The following is a 17,435-nucleotide window of genomic DNA, read 5'->3' as shown; positions in this document are numbered from 1 at the left end:
GCCTGGCCAGGGCCCAAACTTTAAACTGGAGTGATGTCCCCTAACATATTATCTAAAACCAAGCTTGTACCAACAATACATATATGATACTTAAAACATAACAACCTATCATAACATTGTCACATAAAATAAACACTTGAAGTTCAAGAGGGTAAATCGATCAGATGACACAAGGATTCATTTTCCTTGAAACTTCTTTGAGGGAAAAAGGATGTCAATTGGACAAAATCATAAGATCAACAGTTGACAAAAGGCTGACAAAATGTTTCAGACATCTCCCTTTGAGATCTTCTGAAAAACATTTGAGAATGATAAAAAATAGAAATGCAATTATTCCACTCACAAGAGATATAAAAACAAACCAGAAGGTCCACCTAGAAAAATGCACAATACAGTTAGAAACCAAAATGAGACTTCAAAATGGCATGCAACCTGGATGATTGCATAAAGGACATTAAAACATATGAAAATTTGCTATGAAAGAACAAAGCACAAGGTTTCAGCTAGTAATAAGATAAAATTTCTTAACACTAATATTTATAAAACACTTAAATAGTTAAAAAATAAAAGAAAGGATTTGAAAACAACAAACACCCTTTGTATCATTATATAAAGAAATAACAGACTATAAAAACTGACTATTAAATGAGAAATCAATCTCAGAAAACCCAAAACAAATTCCTTTAAGACTCTTATATATTGATAAACTTCTAATAAAACACAGAAGACTGAAACAAAACCAAGGATTCAACAAACTCTGTCTCCTCCTTAAATCAATGTTCATCAATGTCTCATGACTTCCTTTTCAGTTGAAATCCTCCCATCATTAAAGAAAAACAACTAAACTTTGTTAGCCAAATAAACTTGATCTTTGAAAAACTTAAAATAATTTTTGAATCAAACAGTACTGAAACTCAATATAAAAAATATCTTGGTAAAAAATTCCTAAATTATATTAACTTTATAAAATCCAGATGTATCAAATTAATAATATATAAATTCATTATCAATTAAACTTTTATAAAACTTAACTTCTTCAGGGCCCAAACCTAAAATAAAACTTCAAGTGATATACTCTAATTAAACAATACTTAAACCAAACTATATAAAAATCAAGCCCATCATCAATAAAATGTTAAAATACGACCTAACTTAAACCTTAATATAATAAATTACTAAAAATTTATGCTATTTAATTTTCTATTTCAATTTTCATTATGATAAGATGTCCCTTTCTCACAGTGTGTATCCCACACAATGATAACCTGTCCCACAACAAAGAAACAAGTAATTGTGATTCTTTCTTCTGGTCCTCTTCCACAATCTTCATGTGTCATCTGTAAAGTTGTTTCGTCTAAACAGTAATTGAAGTGCTCTGAGAAATCTTCCATCCCGAACTTGGAGGATCCTTTCAAGTTGCTCTCCCCAGATGTTTGCCTGAATGGATGCAGTGTGTTGAGGTGTATAATTTTTGCTGCAGGCCCTCACCATTTCTTCCAACGAGGGTTGACCAGGCAGTGTGTTGATGATTTGTCTGCATTTTGTGTTGGCATTTGCAAATGCAAGACCCCAAATCAGGTGTGGTTTTGCTGTTTCTTCATTCACTTGCCTGTTCACTGCTTGTATGAGATGCTCAAGGAATGAAGTAAAAGGTTCTGAAGGTCCTCGCCTGATCCCTGTGTAGATGTTTTCAGGTGTTCCTGCTGATGGAGTTTGTAAAATTGCATTGCATGCTGCATTCTTGATGTCAATCAACACATCCCGTGGTAGCTCTTTAATCTGTTGTCCTGTATTATCATTTGGTCCCAGGGGTTCCACAGTGGTTTGAGTGTCATTACTCCGGCCGGCTCTCCGTGAGACCCTCTTCATACTGGGGCCATGAACAGGGACACCTTTGCTTAAATGCGGATTGCTTAAATGCAGAAGACTCTGAAGCATCAGGCAAGCACCTGATTTGGGAGCCGGAGAGCTGGAGGCAGGAGAGGCCTGGTGAAGAAGGAGACCAGAGTCCAGAGCTTAAGCGGCTGATCAAGTCCCTGCTGAGGTAAGACCACGATGGAATTAGACACGGCAATTAAATTACTGACAACTATCCTCTCTAAGAGAGGTGAGGACACCAAAGAAGCAGATGTCATAGCCCTAATAAAATGGGCACATAAAAAAGGAAAGTTTCTGACCCTGCTGTGCTGTTTAGTGAATCTGAGTGGCAAGAGGTAGGAAACTACCTCAGGGGCATTATGATAGAAGGTGGAAAAAATGGAAAAGAAGCCAGAGAGTTAGGAGTTACTTGGAAATCCATCATCAAAACTTTAGAGACTATGAAAGCTGAGAAAAAGGTGGCTGCCACAGCCATTGAGGCTTTGGGAGGCGATGTAAAACCAGTTCCTTCCAAACTGTCACGTCTTGCTAACTTTTTTGGAGTTGGAAATGTCCCCATGAAAGGAATCTCTGCCCCTGTTTGCTCTAATTTGCAACAGTTGCTAAATAATCCATCACAAAAAGAGGAGGCTGCCCCATCAGAGTCTGCTGCAGCTGATCCAGAATTAGAAAAAGTAACCGATCCCCCTTCAGGAGAAGCAATAGATATGGAAGCAGTGCCTGAAGCAGGAGAAATAGAAGAATTTCCTCAGGCGGAGGGTGATTCAAGGCTGAAAAAGGGAGTTTCAGCTTGTGGGCAGAAAGGAAAAAGAAAAGAATGCCGCCCTTCCCTGTATCCTCCTTTGCCTCACACAGCGACAGATGAATCTATGCCGTCGGCTGAGTCCGAGGGAGAGGAAAAAGATACAGTTAGAAGGTCAAAATGCTCTGAATCTAAGAACAAAGTTAAAAAATCAAATTCTAATGACTCCATTCAAGAAGTCTTAAAGAAATTAGCAGAATTATCCATACCGCAGGAACAGTTAGAAAAACAGAGACTGTGCCAGTGCTAAAATCTATTCCTACACCCCTTTCTGTCCCAGTCCCAGTGACACCCCCTGTGGAGCCTACTGCTCCACTGATGCCCAGATGCCTTGCAATACCCCTGCAGGCACCAAGGCCAGAAAAAATCCAATTCAACAACGATGGTCGGGTGTGATTCGAGATGCTGTCATAGAAAGTGAGTGGCAGGCTGCCAGTTCTCTTGCTTGCCCTGTAATAAGCAGTAATAATCAAGCAAATTGGGAACCTCATGATTGGAAAATACTGCAACAAGCAAAACAAACAGTTACTACCCATGGTATTCGATCAGAAGCTGCCCGACAAATTACTCAGTTGATTTTTACAGCAGATGTCCTTGCCCCTGCTGACTGTGCAAGAGTTGCTTCCCTTCTCCTCACTCCGTCTCAGTATTTGTTGTTTGAAAGAGAATGGAAAAGATTAGCAGTTGAAGAAGCAAATAAACATTTAATAGTAGGAGACCCTCTGTATGGTATGCAAGCAGATATGCTAACTGGGCAAGGACCCTATTCTAACACACAAGTTCAGCTACAATATCCTATTCAAATGCACCAAATTGTACAGACTTTAGCCCACTGAGCTCTTCTGTCTGTACCTGATAAGAAGAAAACTGCACCTTATACCACTGTCCGTCAGGGAAGCACAGAGCCCTATGGACAATTCCTAGACCGTTTGTCAGCAGCAATAAAAGAAAATGCAGATTTGCCACCTGAACTCCAGGAACATATGTTCCGCACTCTGGCTTTTGAAGGAGCAAATCCTAGAACAAGAGCAATCCTGGCAACATTACCACAAGGGAGCCCAGTTGACTAAATGCTTATGAGAGCCACTCGGGCAGAACAGAATAATCAGACAGCCGCCTCCACGGCAGCGATGAAAGAAACATTAAAGGAACAAGGTCATGTGTTGCGGTGTGTCTCCTCCCTCCCAAAGGTAACCCTCTCCCCCCGCCCCAACCCCCATGAGCCCTGGCTGTGAGACAGGGGGTCCAGGGGGTCGAGTGATTGGCAGATTTGAAGATACCCCCTGCCCCCTGTGGCTATTGGTAGACCTAAGTGCCCCTTCTCCCCTGGCACCCCTCCCCCTCACCTGGTTGGTGGCTACCTGTCCCTGCCCCTCCCCTTACCCCCGGGTTAAAAGGACAATCCAGCCACGTGGCCGGGCCTTCTGTTGGAGCTGCCACCAGGTCCACAACTCTGTAGCTGAAATAAAGACTCTGGATCAAGCTCTAGCAGAAGTGCCTCCTTTCTTCACCATCGCCTGAAGCCTCTCCACTGAGGAATATCGCTCGCAGCCTCTGAGTAACCCAAGGGTGTCACTGGGGAGGAAACATCCCAGCTGCCGCCATTGGACTCAGCAGCAAGGCAAGCCCGGGCAGGTCTCTGTCGGAATATTGGGAACCCCAATAGTCATGTAATTGCAGCTGCTCTGTCTGGAAGCGGAGGCAAGCAAACTAAAATAAAAGGTCAAAGTAACAAAAAGATTGAAACTGGTACCCGCTTCTGATGTGCTGAATTTGGTCATATGCGGCGAACCTGTTCCAAAACTGTTTGGTGTCGTGTGTGTAACTCTGATGCTCGTGCTACTGCTGCCTGTACTCGCAGACTGTCGGGAAACACGCAGAGCAGCGTGAGGGGTCTCCGTGTGAAGACACAAGTACAGACCCCTTTGACCCAGCACACCCCTTTGACACAGATGAAAAATACAGTTTCCTATACCAGCGCGTCCCAGCCACCCGAGGGAGTCTCGGAGTGGACGTGGCAACCACAGTAGAGGCAACCCTGAGCAACAAAGAGGTAACATTGATTCCAGCTGAAGTAAAAGGCCCTGTGCTCAGTGCTGAGTCTCGAGTAGGAGGACTTTTACGTGGCAGGTCGTCAACAAGTAAAAAGGAGTAATTGTATTACCCGGTGTGACAGATGCAGAGTTCATAGGGCAAGTACAAATCACAGCCTACGGTTTACAACCACCTGTAACAATTCCCAGAGGCAGCAAGATTGCACAAATACTTCCCTATGAAAACGTTCTTACACATTGAGAGTATTATGAAAAACTCAAAAAACAAGGCCAAATTGCTAAAATAAGGGGAAATGAGGTTCAGCTTTGCACAGGATGTGCAGAAAAACATCACCTGCCTCATGGGAATTGTGTAGCTAATGCTCCACCCAAAAGCACTTATAATTTGAACACAACATGACAACTTGCTTTTCATCACCTCCCACGAGCCTTCTGGCTGATGAGACTCTCCAGGATTTGCAGCAGAGACTGATGGCAATACCTGGCCATGGCTTAAGGTTGGCATTGGAGAGACACGTTGTAGTTTAACTTCTGTTTTAGAAAGAACATTCAAATCTGGACTAGAGCTACGAGAACCTAACTTCTTAAACCAAAGCAGGACAAAGCTCTACTCATGGTGCTCACACTGTGTCTGTGTTTCCACTGCAGGGGCATTAATTTCAGCAGTTGGTTCTGGTGGATGTTGGGTAGAAGGTCACAATTCAAGATTCAGCCCGTAGGTTGCTGTTCTCCTTCCCCTTCATCCTCACCAAAACTAGTTCATCCAGGTCTTAGACATGGTCTCCCACTTCAGAGAAAAATTTAGGAAAGAAACTGTCAGGAAAAAATTTTCCTCCTATCCCAACAAACTGGTACTAACACCTGAGGGATATAAAAGCCATGACCACACATTTGTGATAACCAGCACATCTACAAATTCAAGATTGCAAATATTTACTATCTCATTTCAAAATAAGGAGACCACCCAAACAATGCCAAGGGGAAAGGGAAAGAAAACCCTTCCACAAGCTCCTGAGAGCAGTTGGTGTCACAAGGACTAAAATGTTGGGAAAACTTCTGTGTTGATGGGAAAACAACATCAGAGGTCAGAGATGCTCTGTATGCATGTCACTACCTGCAGCACCATTTCACTGCAGCTGACATGTCTAGAGAAAGGATTTCCAGCTGCCAATGTTTACTGAGCTGAAAAAGGTCAAAGAAATAGAAGTGACCTTTTCATGTGGGCCTGCTGGGTAAACATGAGGCATTGCTAGGCTTGAAAATGGATTAAAGGGGGCCGAAGGGGAGAAAAGCTCTTCAAAGAGCCTCCATGGATAAAATCCAGCAGTGCTTCCCTGCTCCATCTAGTGAGATCTCAGCAGTCATATGGGCTTCACTTTGTTACATTTTCAGAGTAGGGGCTTTTGGCCAAGTGTCACATCTGACAGCACATAAAGACTGGAAAGCTCTCCTGCTCAGTCACCTAGGAAGGCAGACCCAAATGAGGCTGCAGGTGCACCCTGTGCTTTACTGCTATCACCACTTGAGAGACACCGAAACAATTGCATGAAACCTTGATTTCCCCATGGTCCTTCATTTGGGGAAAAGGCAGCACTTTGTCTCTTTAGGCCAGGGACAGAAGCTGCCTTAGCTTTGCACAGCCAGGATTTCAGCAGTGATCTCCTCTCACACCCCAGCTCTTCAGCAGTAAGAGCTAGCCAGGCCCTCGCTCTCACTTCAACACACAGCACCACCTTATCTCTTCTGTCACTGCTACTAAGACCTCTTTAAAAAGTGTCAATAGAACAGGATTGCAAAGAGCTCTATTTACCAGACACACTGAACATGCATGATCCAACATCAGCATGCTGCTGAAGCAGCATGCACAGGAAACACTGAGCAACTCCAAAAAGCTCAAATTACATGAAGGCAAGCTTAGTCCAACCCTCAGTATTTTCAAAAAAAAAAATCTCAGACCAAGAGCTGAAACCATAGTGAAATTTGTAGAAGTACAACTACTCAACTTGCTCTGGTCATATCAGCACGAAGCTGCTCATGTGAAGTCATAAATAAAAATGGACAGCAGACAACAATATGAAAGCTTCATAATTCCTTGTTTTTTAATATAGCAAAGTATTGTCTCAAAAAGCACATTTGTCCTAACTGTAGCATTCTTCCATATCAAGTTAAAATTCAACAGTTTGGTGACTTAAAAGCCTGCTGAGGCAAGTGACTATCACCATGTGAAATGGACATGAAAAGAAACAAGCAGGAAAAGAAATACAGCCTGACCAGTAACACATTTAGAACAGTCCTGCCATTTGAAGAGAACATGTCATTTCACAAGACAGAGCAGTATTTCCCTTTGTGTGCATTCTTTTTTTAATTTTACTTTTTTCCTAGAACATTCAAGTGCATCTTTAATGTATTATTCAAACAGAAGCAATGATTAATTAATCAAAATTCTGGTGTATAGGGAGAAGAAAACTGGGCTCTTGTGCAACACCCGGCCAGATGCTCCACCTTAAAGGGAATCATAAGGGAGCATGTGTCAGCAAAAGTGCTTAATTATGCAGTAAAAAACGATGGAATTTCAGAGACAGCTTTTAGGGTTTTCGCAGCATCTCTTTTCAGTGCTTCTCTTCACCACATATAAACCATGTGCCCCTTTGCATATCCCATCTACCAGAGACACTGCAAAGAGTCTTGATCCAATCCCACGGAAACCGGCTCACACGGAACCACGAGCAGCTGGATTCAAAACTGACCAATGTCTCTAAATTATGCTGCTTTAAATGACAAGTGTCCCTTGTGAGAAGCTCAGTACTTCTTAGGTAAGGAAGATGGTCTGTGTACCAAACCAGGAATCAAATCTGGAGTTAAGAAGGCTCTTCTCTGCTTTTGGCTTTGTTGAGCTGTATAAGCCTGCTCAGTTCTTGGTGCTTCTCTGTCCTTTCCCACACTGCATCTTCTTAAAGCTGAGTATTCAGCCCACAAAAAAAAAAGGAATTTAGAATTGTTTCAAATGCTTTAATTTCATCCTAATATATTATCCTAATCCCATCTAGGACGGGTTTGAGCAGGGCTGTTTCAAGAAGGGAACAAATTTCTTTTCAGGTTTGTCATGGGCAGGAGAGGAATCAAAACCTGCAGTCCCTACAAAGAAAATGCAAACTGAGTATTAAGAGAAAAGTTCCTGACAGCAATAGCAATGATGAAATTTTCTATTCTCAGTAGCCCAGACCTTCTGAAGCATAGGCTGGATACATTTCTGTCCCAAATAGTTCAGGTTGAGTTGCTCTGGCCACAGGGAAGAAATCAGCAATATAAGCTCTCATGATGTCTTCCAGCTCTACTTTTCTACAATTCCACATTTTTTTAATATCAGAAATTTAAAAGTTTCAAATCAGCATATCTTTTTCAAAGGACTGAGCTCTTCACTGTTTCCATTCATCAAAATATTTGTATTTGTCCTAATTCAATTACACAGAAGAAATAGGTTCATCTTTTTTGTTTTTTTAGTGTTTTGCACAACATAACATTTTTGCCTCTGGTTAATACACCAAATCAGAAGCTACAGGAAAACATCAGCCCAAATAACTGATTTTTTTCCCCTGTCATTTAAAGCACAAAGTAAGGTTTTAAGAGATTAAAAATAATGTAACAAAAACATGGAATGAAACAACTATTCACTACTCATCAGTCCTGGAGCTCAAAGACCACCAATTTTGTTTCCAACCAGTGTTATTTCTCTTGAGAATCACTATCTGAAGTCCATAAGACAGAAAAAAAAAACAAACCAAAACAAAAAAAACCCACCCAAAAAACCATAAAACAACACCAAAAAAATACCCCCCCAAAAAAACAAAACCAAAACCAAAAAAAGACCAGCTAGATGTACATGGACGGTGCACATGCATACAAAATCTCAAGGCAGAAAATGTGTCATTTTGAAGATTGATATTTACTCACAATTCTTTATTGTCCCCTCAACTCCGTATTTCTTTCCCTATCCCACTGCACCCTTCTCAAGGTCACACTTTTCCACTTTCACAATCACATGCATTATCAAACTGCAATGTCATGACATGGTAAGGATGCAGACAGTAATGGCAGCAGACTCAAGAAGAGTTATCCACGAGGAAGAGTCCACCACAGCAATTCTTCCTCAGCCACACAGTCAAACTTTCTGATTTAACTACCTAAACAGGCAATATGGGTTTTGCTTTTCCCAAGAAAACATATACCAGTATGCAGAACACAACCACCAAAAATTTAATGCCAAATTAATTACTCACAAATATGCAATATGAGCAAAGACAAGTGCTTGCTGGATACTTCTCCTAGGTGAGAAGTAACTGGCAGATGCACCTGTCCATCCTGAATTTAAAGAAACCGCTCTGCTTAGGCCCCTTAGAACAATCAGTCTGTAAAAAAGAGAAGCCAATTACTCGTTGTTTGTTCTTTTTCTGAAAGCTGACAATTGCTAGGGGCAAAGCTCCATGATACACAGGTATCTGAACCCACTCTGCTTCAATTAGCCATTATGTCCAAATGGCCTCAGGTGAAACCAAGGGGCCTGAGGAGGCCCCTGGAAGGCAGGTAGCCCTTCTGCACAACTCTTGAGCTAATTAGCCCTTTCAAGAAACAGGAATAAGTAGTGTAATTTGAGTCCCTTGCTACAAAGGGCACATTCCCTGCAGGTCCCTCTGCCTGGTGCTGCAGCAGGCAGACCTTGAAAGCTGGACAGCTGTGCTTCTGCCAGAGCTGTGTCTAGAACATATTGATGCTAGCAAATCCTTCTCAAAAAAATCATTTCCATGCTTACTTCTACTCCTTCTCCATTTTGTTGTTAAAGATTAATTTTTTTCAGACCTATGTCCCTGGGGCTGTGGCTAGTTTCATTTTTAGCACTTACATTCACATGGATGATACAAAATGGGTTGTTAATGGGTATACTATGGTGCAAAATGGGTTTGTTACATCATCTTTCTTTTGATCAGTAATAGTTAATACTAGTTATGACAAAAGCTAACCTACAGGTTTCCCTATCACCTGATTTTTTTTCATCTCACTGAATCAGAAATAACTGGGGAGCAGGTGCCAGCAAGACTGGTCCTTTCATTGGTTGGGAACACTAATGTATCTTAATCCAGCTGGCCTAAACGCTTCCCAAAACATTGTGCACCATTAGCATCAGAGTCCAGACAACCCTCAAACTAATAAGGACAGTCCCAAGAAGCAGCTTGAGCTGATTTTCTTTGCCCTAGTCAGTATGTACAGCTCTTTTTACATTTGCTCAACCATTCTATGAGGTGTATGACCAGAAGGTATCTGTCTCACTCCACTTTGTGAGCAGCTCAGGAAGGAAAAAAAAAAAAAAACAACTCGCCAACATGTTTTTCCTTTTCTAATAGAGCAGTTAAAAAGAATCAGCCATTAGCCATTATAAACCCAAGCCTTGCTTTCCACATTTGCACATCAAATGTGGTGATGAAGATGGTCAGAGTAACAAGAAGACAGAGTGGCAGTGCTACAGATGCCCTGAGGAATTCAGTCCATGTTTGGCATCCTTTAAGGGAGATGAAAAAAATGAACTCTTGCTTTTTTCTTCACTGGCAATGGAACAAAGCTATTTAATTTTAGAACAAGAATCATCTCATGTCTTTCTTCTAAGGACAAGCAAAGGAAGGTTGGAAAGCCACAAATCCACAGGCAAAGCCATGGCTGTGTCACTGCTCATCACCAAGGAGTGGGGACAGGTGACAGGTCTGGAGTTGAATCCACCTCCACCATGCCAGATATATCCCCAGTGTGATGGCACCCTCAGGCTTGCTCCCTTGGCCAACATGATCCTAAAACTGCCAGAACAGGCAGCCAGGGGGGAGCTTTGCTCTGGTGCACCCTTGACTTACTGCACACACATCAGTCAGTGAGGAATGACTTTGCACTTGAGTTCAGATTCCTGTTGAAACTCCTGCTTTGGACACAAACCCATGTAACTGTCTCCAGATGCAAGGGTCACAGCTGTACAGTCATGCTGCCAGATGTCTACCATGGCCAGTTACCAACCACTGATTGATTCTCTTCATTCAAGTGCCAGATCCCTCCTATTACAGCTCCTCTCCCCCTTGATGCCTTGCATCACAGCCAGCAGACTATCCTTCATCCTGAGGATCTAGGGTGCTCTTTGCCAGCTGCATCCAATCTTGCATCTATTCTTCATCTCCACTGCCACTACCAAATTATACTGTGAGATAGCTCTTCATGCAGATGAAGGCTGAATGTTAATTAATAGTGTTAATATCTGCCAATGTGTTTCCTTATCATCTCCACCAAGCTCTTTTACCACGACATAATCAGCCTGTTTTACTTCTATCCTGGCTCTGATCCTCTGTCTGCATCTCTTGTTACCAGCCAGTGCTTCCACATCAGGTAAGTCCAAAATCCCCAATAGAAAAAAACCAACACTCTTTCTCAAAAAGATCATGTTTCTCTCTTTGCATGAAATCTATCCAGCTATTTACATCTAAAAGAGTGAAATGTTCTTTTCCTTCTAGAGTGACTTTTTAGCCAGTCCTGGAGCTTAAAGCACTATTAAAACCTATTATTTGGATTGTACTGCCCCAATGCACAAACCTTACCTTCTCCCACATTTCCCCCTGCCTGCTCTTTCATTTCTCTAGGCCATGTCCCAAAAACTTAGCTTTCTAACACAATCATATTATTCTTCTCCAACAGCAACTTCCATTTGCTGCCCCATCCCTGTATTTTCCAATCAACATCTCAGCACACAGTTTTCCAGCCTTATCCTCCCCCAGTTTTACTAGGTCTTCCCTCATTCTCCACATTGCCCCACAAAAAGAAAGGCTTCCTACCTGGTTAGAACACATTTCTACCCCAGTACTGGTTCTTCAGTGGTAGAAAACATTTCAGACCACAGCAGATTTTCTTTCAATTGAGATAGCTCAACATCAGCTTCTCAAAGCTTACCAACAACCAAGGCTCAGCTTCTCTGCTGCAAGAAACTCAGCAGACTACTTAAAGCTTCACAAACTTCTGCAAAAGACCCTCAGCTGTCTACACATCCCTCATTTCCCTTCCTGGTCATTAATCACTCCTTCCACCTGAGAGGGCAGGAAATTGCCGACAGATGGGTCCCTTTCAAGGGCCTCTTGACACCCTGAGAGCTTCCCTCATCTTCCTTCAAATTGCCTTCTTCTGCTTCTCCCCATAACCTAAAATCAGTGCTCATCTCCTGTGTTTGTGCCCATCTGTATCTTCTTCAACCTTTTTTTTTTCCTTCCTTTCAAAAGTTAATTGTCTAAATCACAAAAACCTTTACTTGGCTGAATGGAGTGATCGCATAATCAATGGCTCTGTAAACCCCGTGTTTCTGCTGCTCCTTATCGCCTGTTCACACCTTTAAAACAGCAGCAAACATCCACCCTACCTCCTCCCTGAGCGGGGCCACTGCAATCCCGTTATCTGACTCCTACATAAAGCACTCCAGAGCATTCCTTGAGACACCTTCTGCCTCCCAGGTCATGGCTGAAACAGTTCTTTAAACCAGGAATCAAACACTTCTCTTAAAAGCATTTCGGTGCTTGACAGAGAAACATCGTACATCGATTGCAATTAACAGGGAGGAGACATCTCCTTGCTCCACACGAAAACGTTGTCAGCCATTAACACCTTCAGGAGGCTGTGCTTGAGTGGAAATAGTGCACCTTGGGATCTGGGCTATCAATCTGCTCAGCAGGGGAAGGGGTCAGAGTGGTGAAAAAACAGCTATGTGGGCCTTCAAAACAGTTTCTCTTGCAAGTCATTCTCCCCTTGAGTTTCTGTTCTAGTTAACAAATGGTGAAGCTGCCACACTTCTGATTTTCCACAGAGCGCTCTTCAGTAAAAGCTGTCATGTCAATGTTTCCACGACATAGCCCTGGGGGCGGCGGGAGCGGGCTCGCCCGCTCCGACCCCGGGCTCGTCCTGCGGGGCAGCGCGTCTCCCGTTCCCGAGCCTGCGCAGCCTGCTGGGCGTGCGGCGGCAGTGGGAGCCGCCGGAGCCGGGGCGCTGGCCGCTGTTCCGTCGGGCCCCGGCCCAGCAGGCGGGCAGCCCGCCCCGCTCCGCCCGGCGGGGGCGGTGCCCGCTGCGCGGCTCCGCGGCACGGCTCCGCCGCTCCTTGGGCCGTGCCGGGCTCCCTCGTGTCGGCCCGCGGTGCCGCGGCTCCGCACACCGCGTCTCTCTCTGCGCCCCATCCCTGCCCCGCGCCGGGGGCGGGGGGCGCCGCGCCGGGTCTGCGTTCCGCGCCGGCGCCTGTGTCCGCCGCGGTGCCCTCTGCCAGCGCTGCGGCGGGCGGCACCGCCGAGCTGCCGGCTGCTTCGGCCCCGCTCCCCCGCCTGCCGCGGGGGCTGAGGCTGCGGCGGGGCGCGGGGCTGTTTACCTTGAGCGCGGCTGCTGACGCGGCCGGCGGGAGACCGGTGGGTTCCCGTGGCCGCGGACCCTCCCCGTCGGCTTTGTGGACCCTCCCCGCCTGCCAGGTGACCGTGCGTCCGAGGCACCGCGGGCGGTTTTGGCAGGAGGTCCTGGGTGAGGCTGAGGAGATGCGCGACTCTGCCTCCTCGCAGCGCCTGCAGGATCGCGGAGGAGGCTCCTCTGGCTCTGCTGCTGCTGCGGGGAGCGTGGTGTCAAGTGATGCTGCACTGCCTCGCAGTCAGGCGGCTGCTGCTGTCCCTGTGGAGCCCACGGGACGGGACACGGCAGGTGATGCGACCTTGCCAGGGGGTCCCCAGGCTTTCCCTGTGCTTAGGGGCGTTACTCACAGCACCCATCAGCCTTTATCGTTAAAGATGGTGAAAGAAATCCGTGACACCGTTGCCCAGCATGGTGTCGGGTCTGCTGAAGTTATGCAGACGATCGGAATGCTCCTTGCTGAGATGCTGACACCTTCCGACATCCGATCTGTGGCACGTGCTCTTTTTGACTCTGTGCAGTTTGAGGTTTTTGAGGCCAAGTGGGCTCGTTTGGCGGCCAGCGCAGTGCAAAGGAATGCTATGCTCGGGCCGCAGGATCCCCTCGTGAGGATGACCTCATGCAACAAGCTCTGTGATGTCACAGCCCAATCTGTGACCTCACACAACCCACGCTGTGCTGTCACACAGCCCCTCTCTGACATCACAGCTGCTCTGTGCCTCCATGACACAGCCACAGAGGTGCTGCTGTCACAGATTGGGTTATGGCATCACAGAGTTTGTTGTGTGAGGTCATCAAGCAGCTAAGGCGTGATAGAGGGGACTGTGTGACATCACAGAGCAGGCTGTGACATCATGGCATGGCTGTATGACATCATAGAGCGGGCAGTGAGGTCAAAGTGTGTGCTGTGACATCACAGAGTGGCAGTATGACATCACAGGGAGGGTTTGTGACATCAGAGAGTGGACTGTGACATCACAGAGTTGGGTATGAGGCCATAGAGCAGATTCTGCCCAAGAGCTTACAGAGCTCAAACTTAACAGGACTTAACTTATACCTTAACCTTAACTTCCACCTTCAACTTCACAATTTAGCAAAAGAACAGCACTTTACAGTATTTAACCAAACTTATAACCTATGACTTTGCAATTTAACTGAGAAATAACATTTAACAATATTCAACTTGGCTTATATTTTAAATGTAAAAACTTAGCAAAGAACAACTCTTAGCACAAATTAACTTAGCTTAGACCTTGTGATTTAACCCTACTGACAGGCCTGACTGGCTCAGCTATCCAAGGCACTCAGACCCCTCAGAGAGCAGCATTTCTGCCACATTTCCTGAGCACAGGCACTCCTGTGTGCACACAGACACAAAGAGTCAGTGCAAGGCCCCTGTGAGAAATTCCCCTGAGGGCCGGGAAATGCTCCCTACCGATGCTTTGGCATCTCCCCAGCGGGGGAAGGGCTGAGCCTGGAGGAGTGGGGGGATCGGCCCAGGCTCCCTCGTTGTTGGGGATCCCCGAGTGCAGCAAACGGGAGAGTTCCCGGCTCGGAGAGGCCCCACTCCGAGAGAGTCGCTGGCCCAGGAGAGCTCCAAGGGGCTCCTTTTGGAGCGCTGTCTGTAGGGCCCCAAGAGAGGGGCTTCAGTGCCAGCAATGTTTCATCCTGGCCGCACTTGGCATCCACAGCTTTCTTTGGCAGGGTGAGAACAGGGCTGTTGTGCCACCGAGGGAACAAAAACACTTCCCGGGGCTGCTCCTAAAGCAGCCAGGAGCTGGTTGGGCAGCAGCAGTGCCTGGAGCAGACAGTGTTTGTGATGAGCTCCAAGGAGCTGAGCCCAGGGGCTGTTGGCCAAGGCCGAGGCCCAGCGAGCATTTCTCAGCTGGCAGGGCGGCCAGAGAAGGTGGAGGCGGGGGAATAATTCACGCCCTCAGTGTGCTCCCAGTCGCTCCCAGTATTTCCATGTCCGTGCCCCAAGTGCTGCTCCCAGCCCTGATCCCTGGGGATGGGAATGTCCCGCTCCCTTGCCGGGGCAGGGTCACTCCTGAGCCAGGTGTGCAGGGCAGGCCCTTGCCCTGACCCCCAGCACTGTCCCAGCTGCAGGATCTGCTTCCCACCGGCCTCTTCCTCCTGCGGCCCCGAGCCCAGCTTGGTGCTGAACAAAGGGGCTGGGCCGGGGCCATCCCCCGGCGGGGGCTGCACACCCCCCTGCCCCCTCCCCAAATTCCCTCTGGGGGAGCAGGAGCTGGGGCTGGAGCCCTGTGGGGAGGGACAAGGGGGTGACAATGGGATGGGGGGTGTCACACACGCTCTGGGGGGACACACACGGCCCCGGGGACCCCCCCATATCTTCTGCAGAGCCAGGACGATGAACCCCACCATGGAGCCACTGACCTCTGGCAGTATCTTGAGGGTGGGGTCTGGTGACAGCTTTGGGAGTCTGGGGGAGTCACAACCACCCAAAAACGCCCTCCCAGCCCCACAGCCACTCCCAGACTCCTCAAACCACCCCACAGCTCCCAGCCAGGACCCCCCCCCCCAACTACTCCCTGCAAGATAAATGACCCCAAGAACCACCAAAACCCGTTTCCATCTCCCCCAGGACCCACCCAAATTCTCTGCAAGCCACACAGCCCTGTCAGGGACCCAAATCTCCCTCATAGACCCTGCCAAGCCCCCTCCCAGCACCACAAATGCCCACAGGATTGACAGAAGCCCTTCCCAGTCCCCCCAGGAGCCCCTAAACTCCCACCTCCCATGGCACTGACCAGGAGAGCTTGGTGGACAGGAACATTTACAGCCAGGATCAGCTCGGGCAGTTCAGCAGTGATTTGGGCACTTTGGGGGAACATCCCGGATAGGGAGAGCCAGGCCAGGGACTGGGACAGACAATTAGAATTCTTGGAGAACAGGCGGGCTCAGGTGGACACCTTTTGCCGGCACACCTATGAGATTGTGGACATGTCCCCTGCCTTTGATAGCTTCAGAACACCCAAATCCTCCCAAATATTCTATTGAACCAACCCCAAATTCACCCCCAAATCCAGGTAAATGGTGCAGCTTTAGGTCTCTTTGCTCAATTTTTTATTTTCACCCCAGTTTTGGTTGTTTAGACAGGGTGAAGAAAAAAATTATTGAAATGGAAAAGACCTCCAAGATCATGCAGCACTGCTTGATGCCACCAGAAGAAATAACTGGACAGAGCGGGTGAGATTTCTTTGGGGTGTAAAGTCAAGAAATCACTTTCTGTCAGTGAATTTCCAGTTTAGATCAGAGTCCTGATGGATGTTCCTGCCCCTGTGTTCATCCAGGTGCCTATGGGGAACCAGGAGGACGTGGAGACCACCTTCCGGGTGTCTTCTCAGCAGGGATCACTGGGAATGTGGGTCACCAGGGCTCTGACCAAAGTGGGTCCTCCCATGGGGGATGGAGTTGGAGCAGGGCACGAAGCTCTTCCCACAGCTGAGGCATTTGCAGGGCTTCCCTTACCGGTGCCTCCGTTGGTGTTGGGTCAAGGTAGAGCTCCTGGAGAAGCTCTTCCCACACTGGGGACACTCGTAGGGCCTCTCCCCAGTGTGGATGCGCCGGTGGGTGACAAGGTGGGACTTTTGTTTGAAGCCCTTCCCACAGTTGGGGCAGCGGAAAGGCCTCTCCTGCGTGTGAATCCGCTGATGTACAAGGAGACTGGAACTGGTCTGAAACCTCTTCTGACACTGGGGACACTCGTAGGGCCTCTCCCCAGTGTGCATGCGTTGGTGGGTGACGAGGTGGGAGCTGCAGCTGAAGCCCTTGCCACACTCCCCACACTCATAGGGCCATTCCCCGGTGTGGATCATCTGGTGCTGGATCAGGTGGGAGCTCTGCCTGAAGCTCTGCCCACACTCCAAGCACTTGTAGGGCTTCTCCCCATGGTGAACCTGCTCATGGCCCACCAGCTCCGAGCTCTGGCTGAAGCTCTGTCCACCTTCCTGGCACAGGATGCCAGGGCTTTTTGGGCTCCTGGGGTCCCTTCTCCCCTCCCTCTCTGCTTTGGGCTGCAGGGGCTCCAAGGAGTCCCCCCTGCCCCTCCCCAGGCTGTTGAGGGTCCCGCCAATGACGGCGCTCCCCCCTCTCTGGGCTCCCCACTTTGGGCTCCTGGGGGACACAGGGCTCTGCTCCTCCAGGCTGCCTCTGCCGGCAGCTGCCACTGGGACACCCCAGTGTCCCCCCAAGGGGCCTTTTCCACTCAGCTTTGCAGTTCTTCATTC

General features: G+C 47.3%; 1 protein-coding gene across 1 annotated transcript in view; it reads right to left on the bottom strand.

Annotated features, from left to right (window-relative positions):
- Positions 1-16,937, bottom strand: part of LOC137467277 (inositol 1,4,5-trisphosphate receptor-interacting protein-like 1) — a 28,091-nt gene extending 11,154 nt beyond the window's left edge. The window contains exon 1 of the mRNA XM_068178774.1: positions 16,817-16,937. Coding sequence (XP_068034875.1) covers positions 16,817-16,937 — 121 coding nt within the window. The remainder of the gene's footprint in view (positions 1-16,816) is intronic.
- Between the last annotated feature and the right edge of the window lie 498 nt (positions 16,938-17,435).

Source organism: Anomalospiza imberbis, unplaced genomic scaffold (assembly GCF_031753505.1).
Source record: "Anomalospiza imberbis isolate Cuckoo-Finch-1a 21T00152 unplaced genomic scaffold, ASM3175350v1 scaffold_56, whole genome shotgun sequence".
Taxonomy (NCBI): domain Eukaryota; kingdom Metazoa; phylum Chordata; class Aves; order Passeriformes; family Viduidae; genus Anomalospiza; species Anomalospiza imberbis.
The sequence above is the reverse complement of the archived record's forward strand: the minus strand, read 5'-3'. Positions and strand labels throughout refer to the sequence as shown.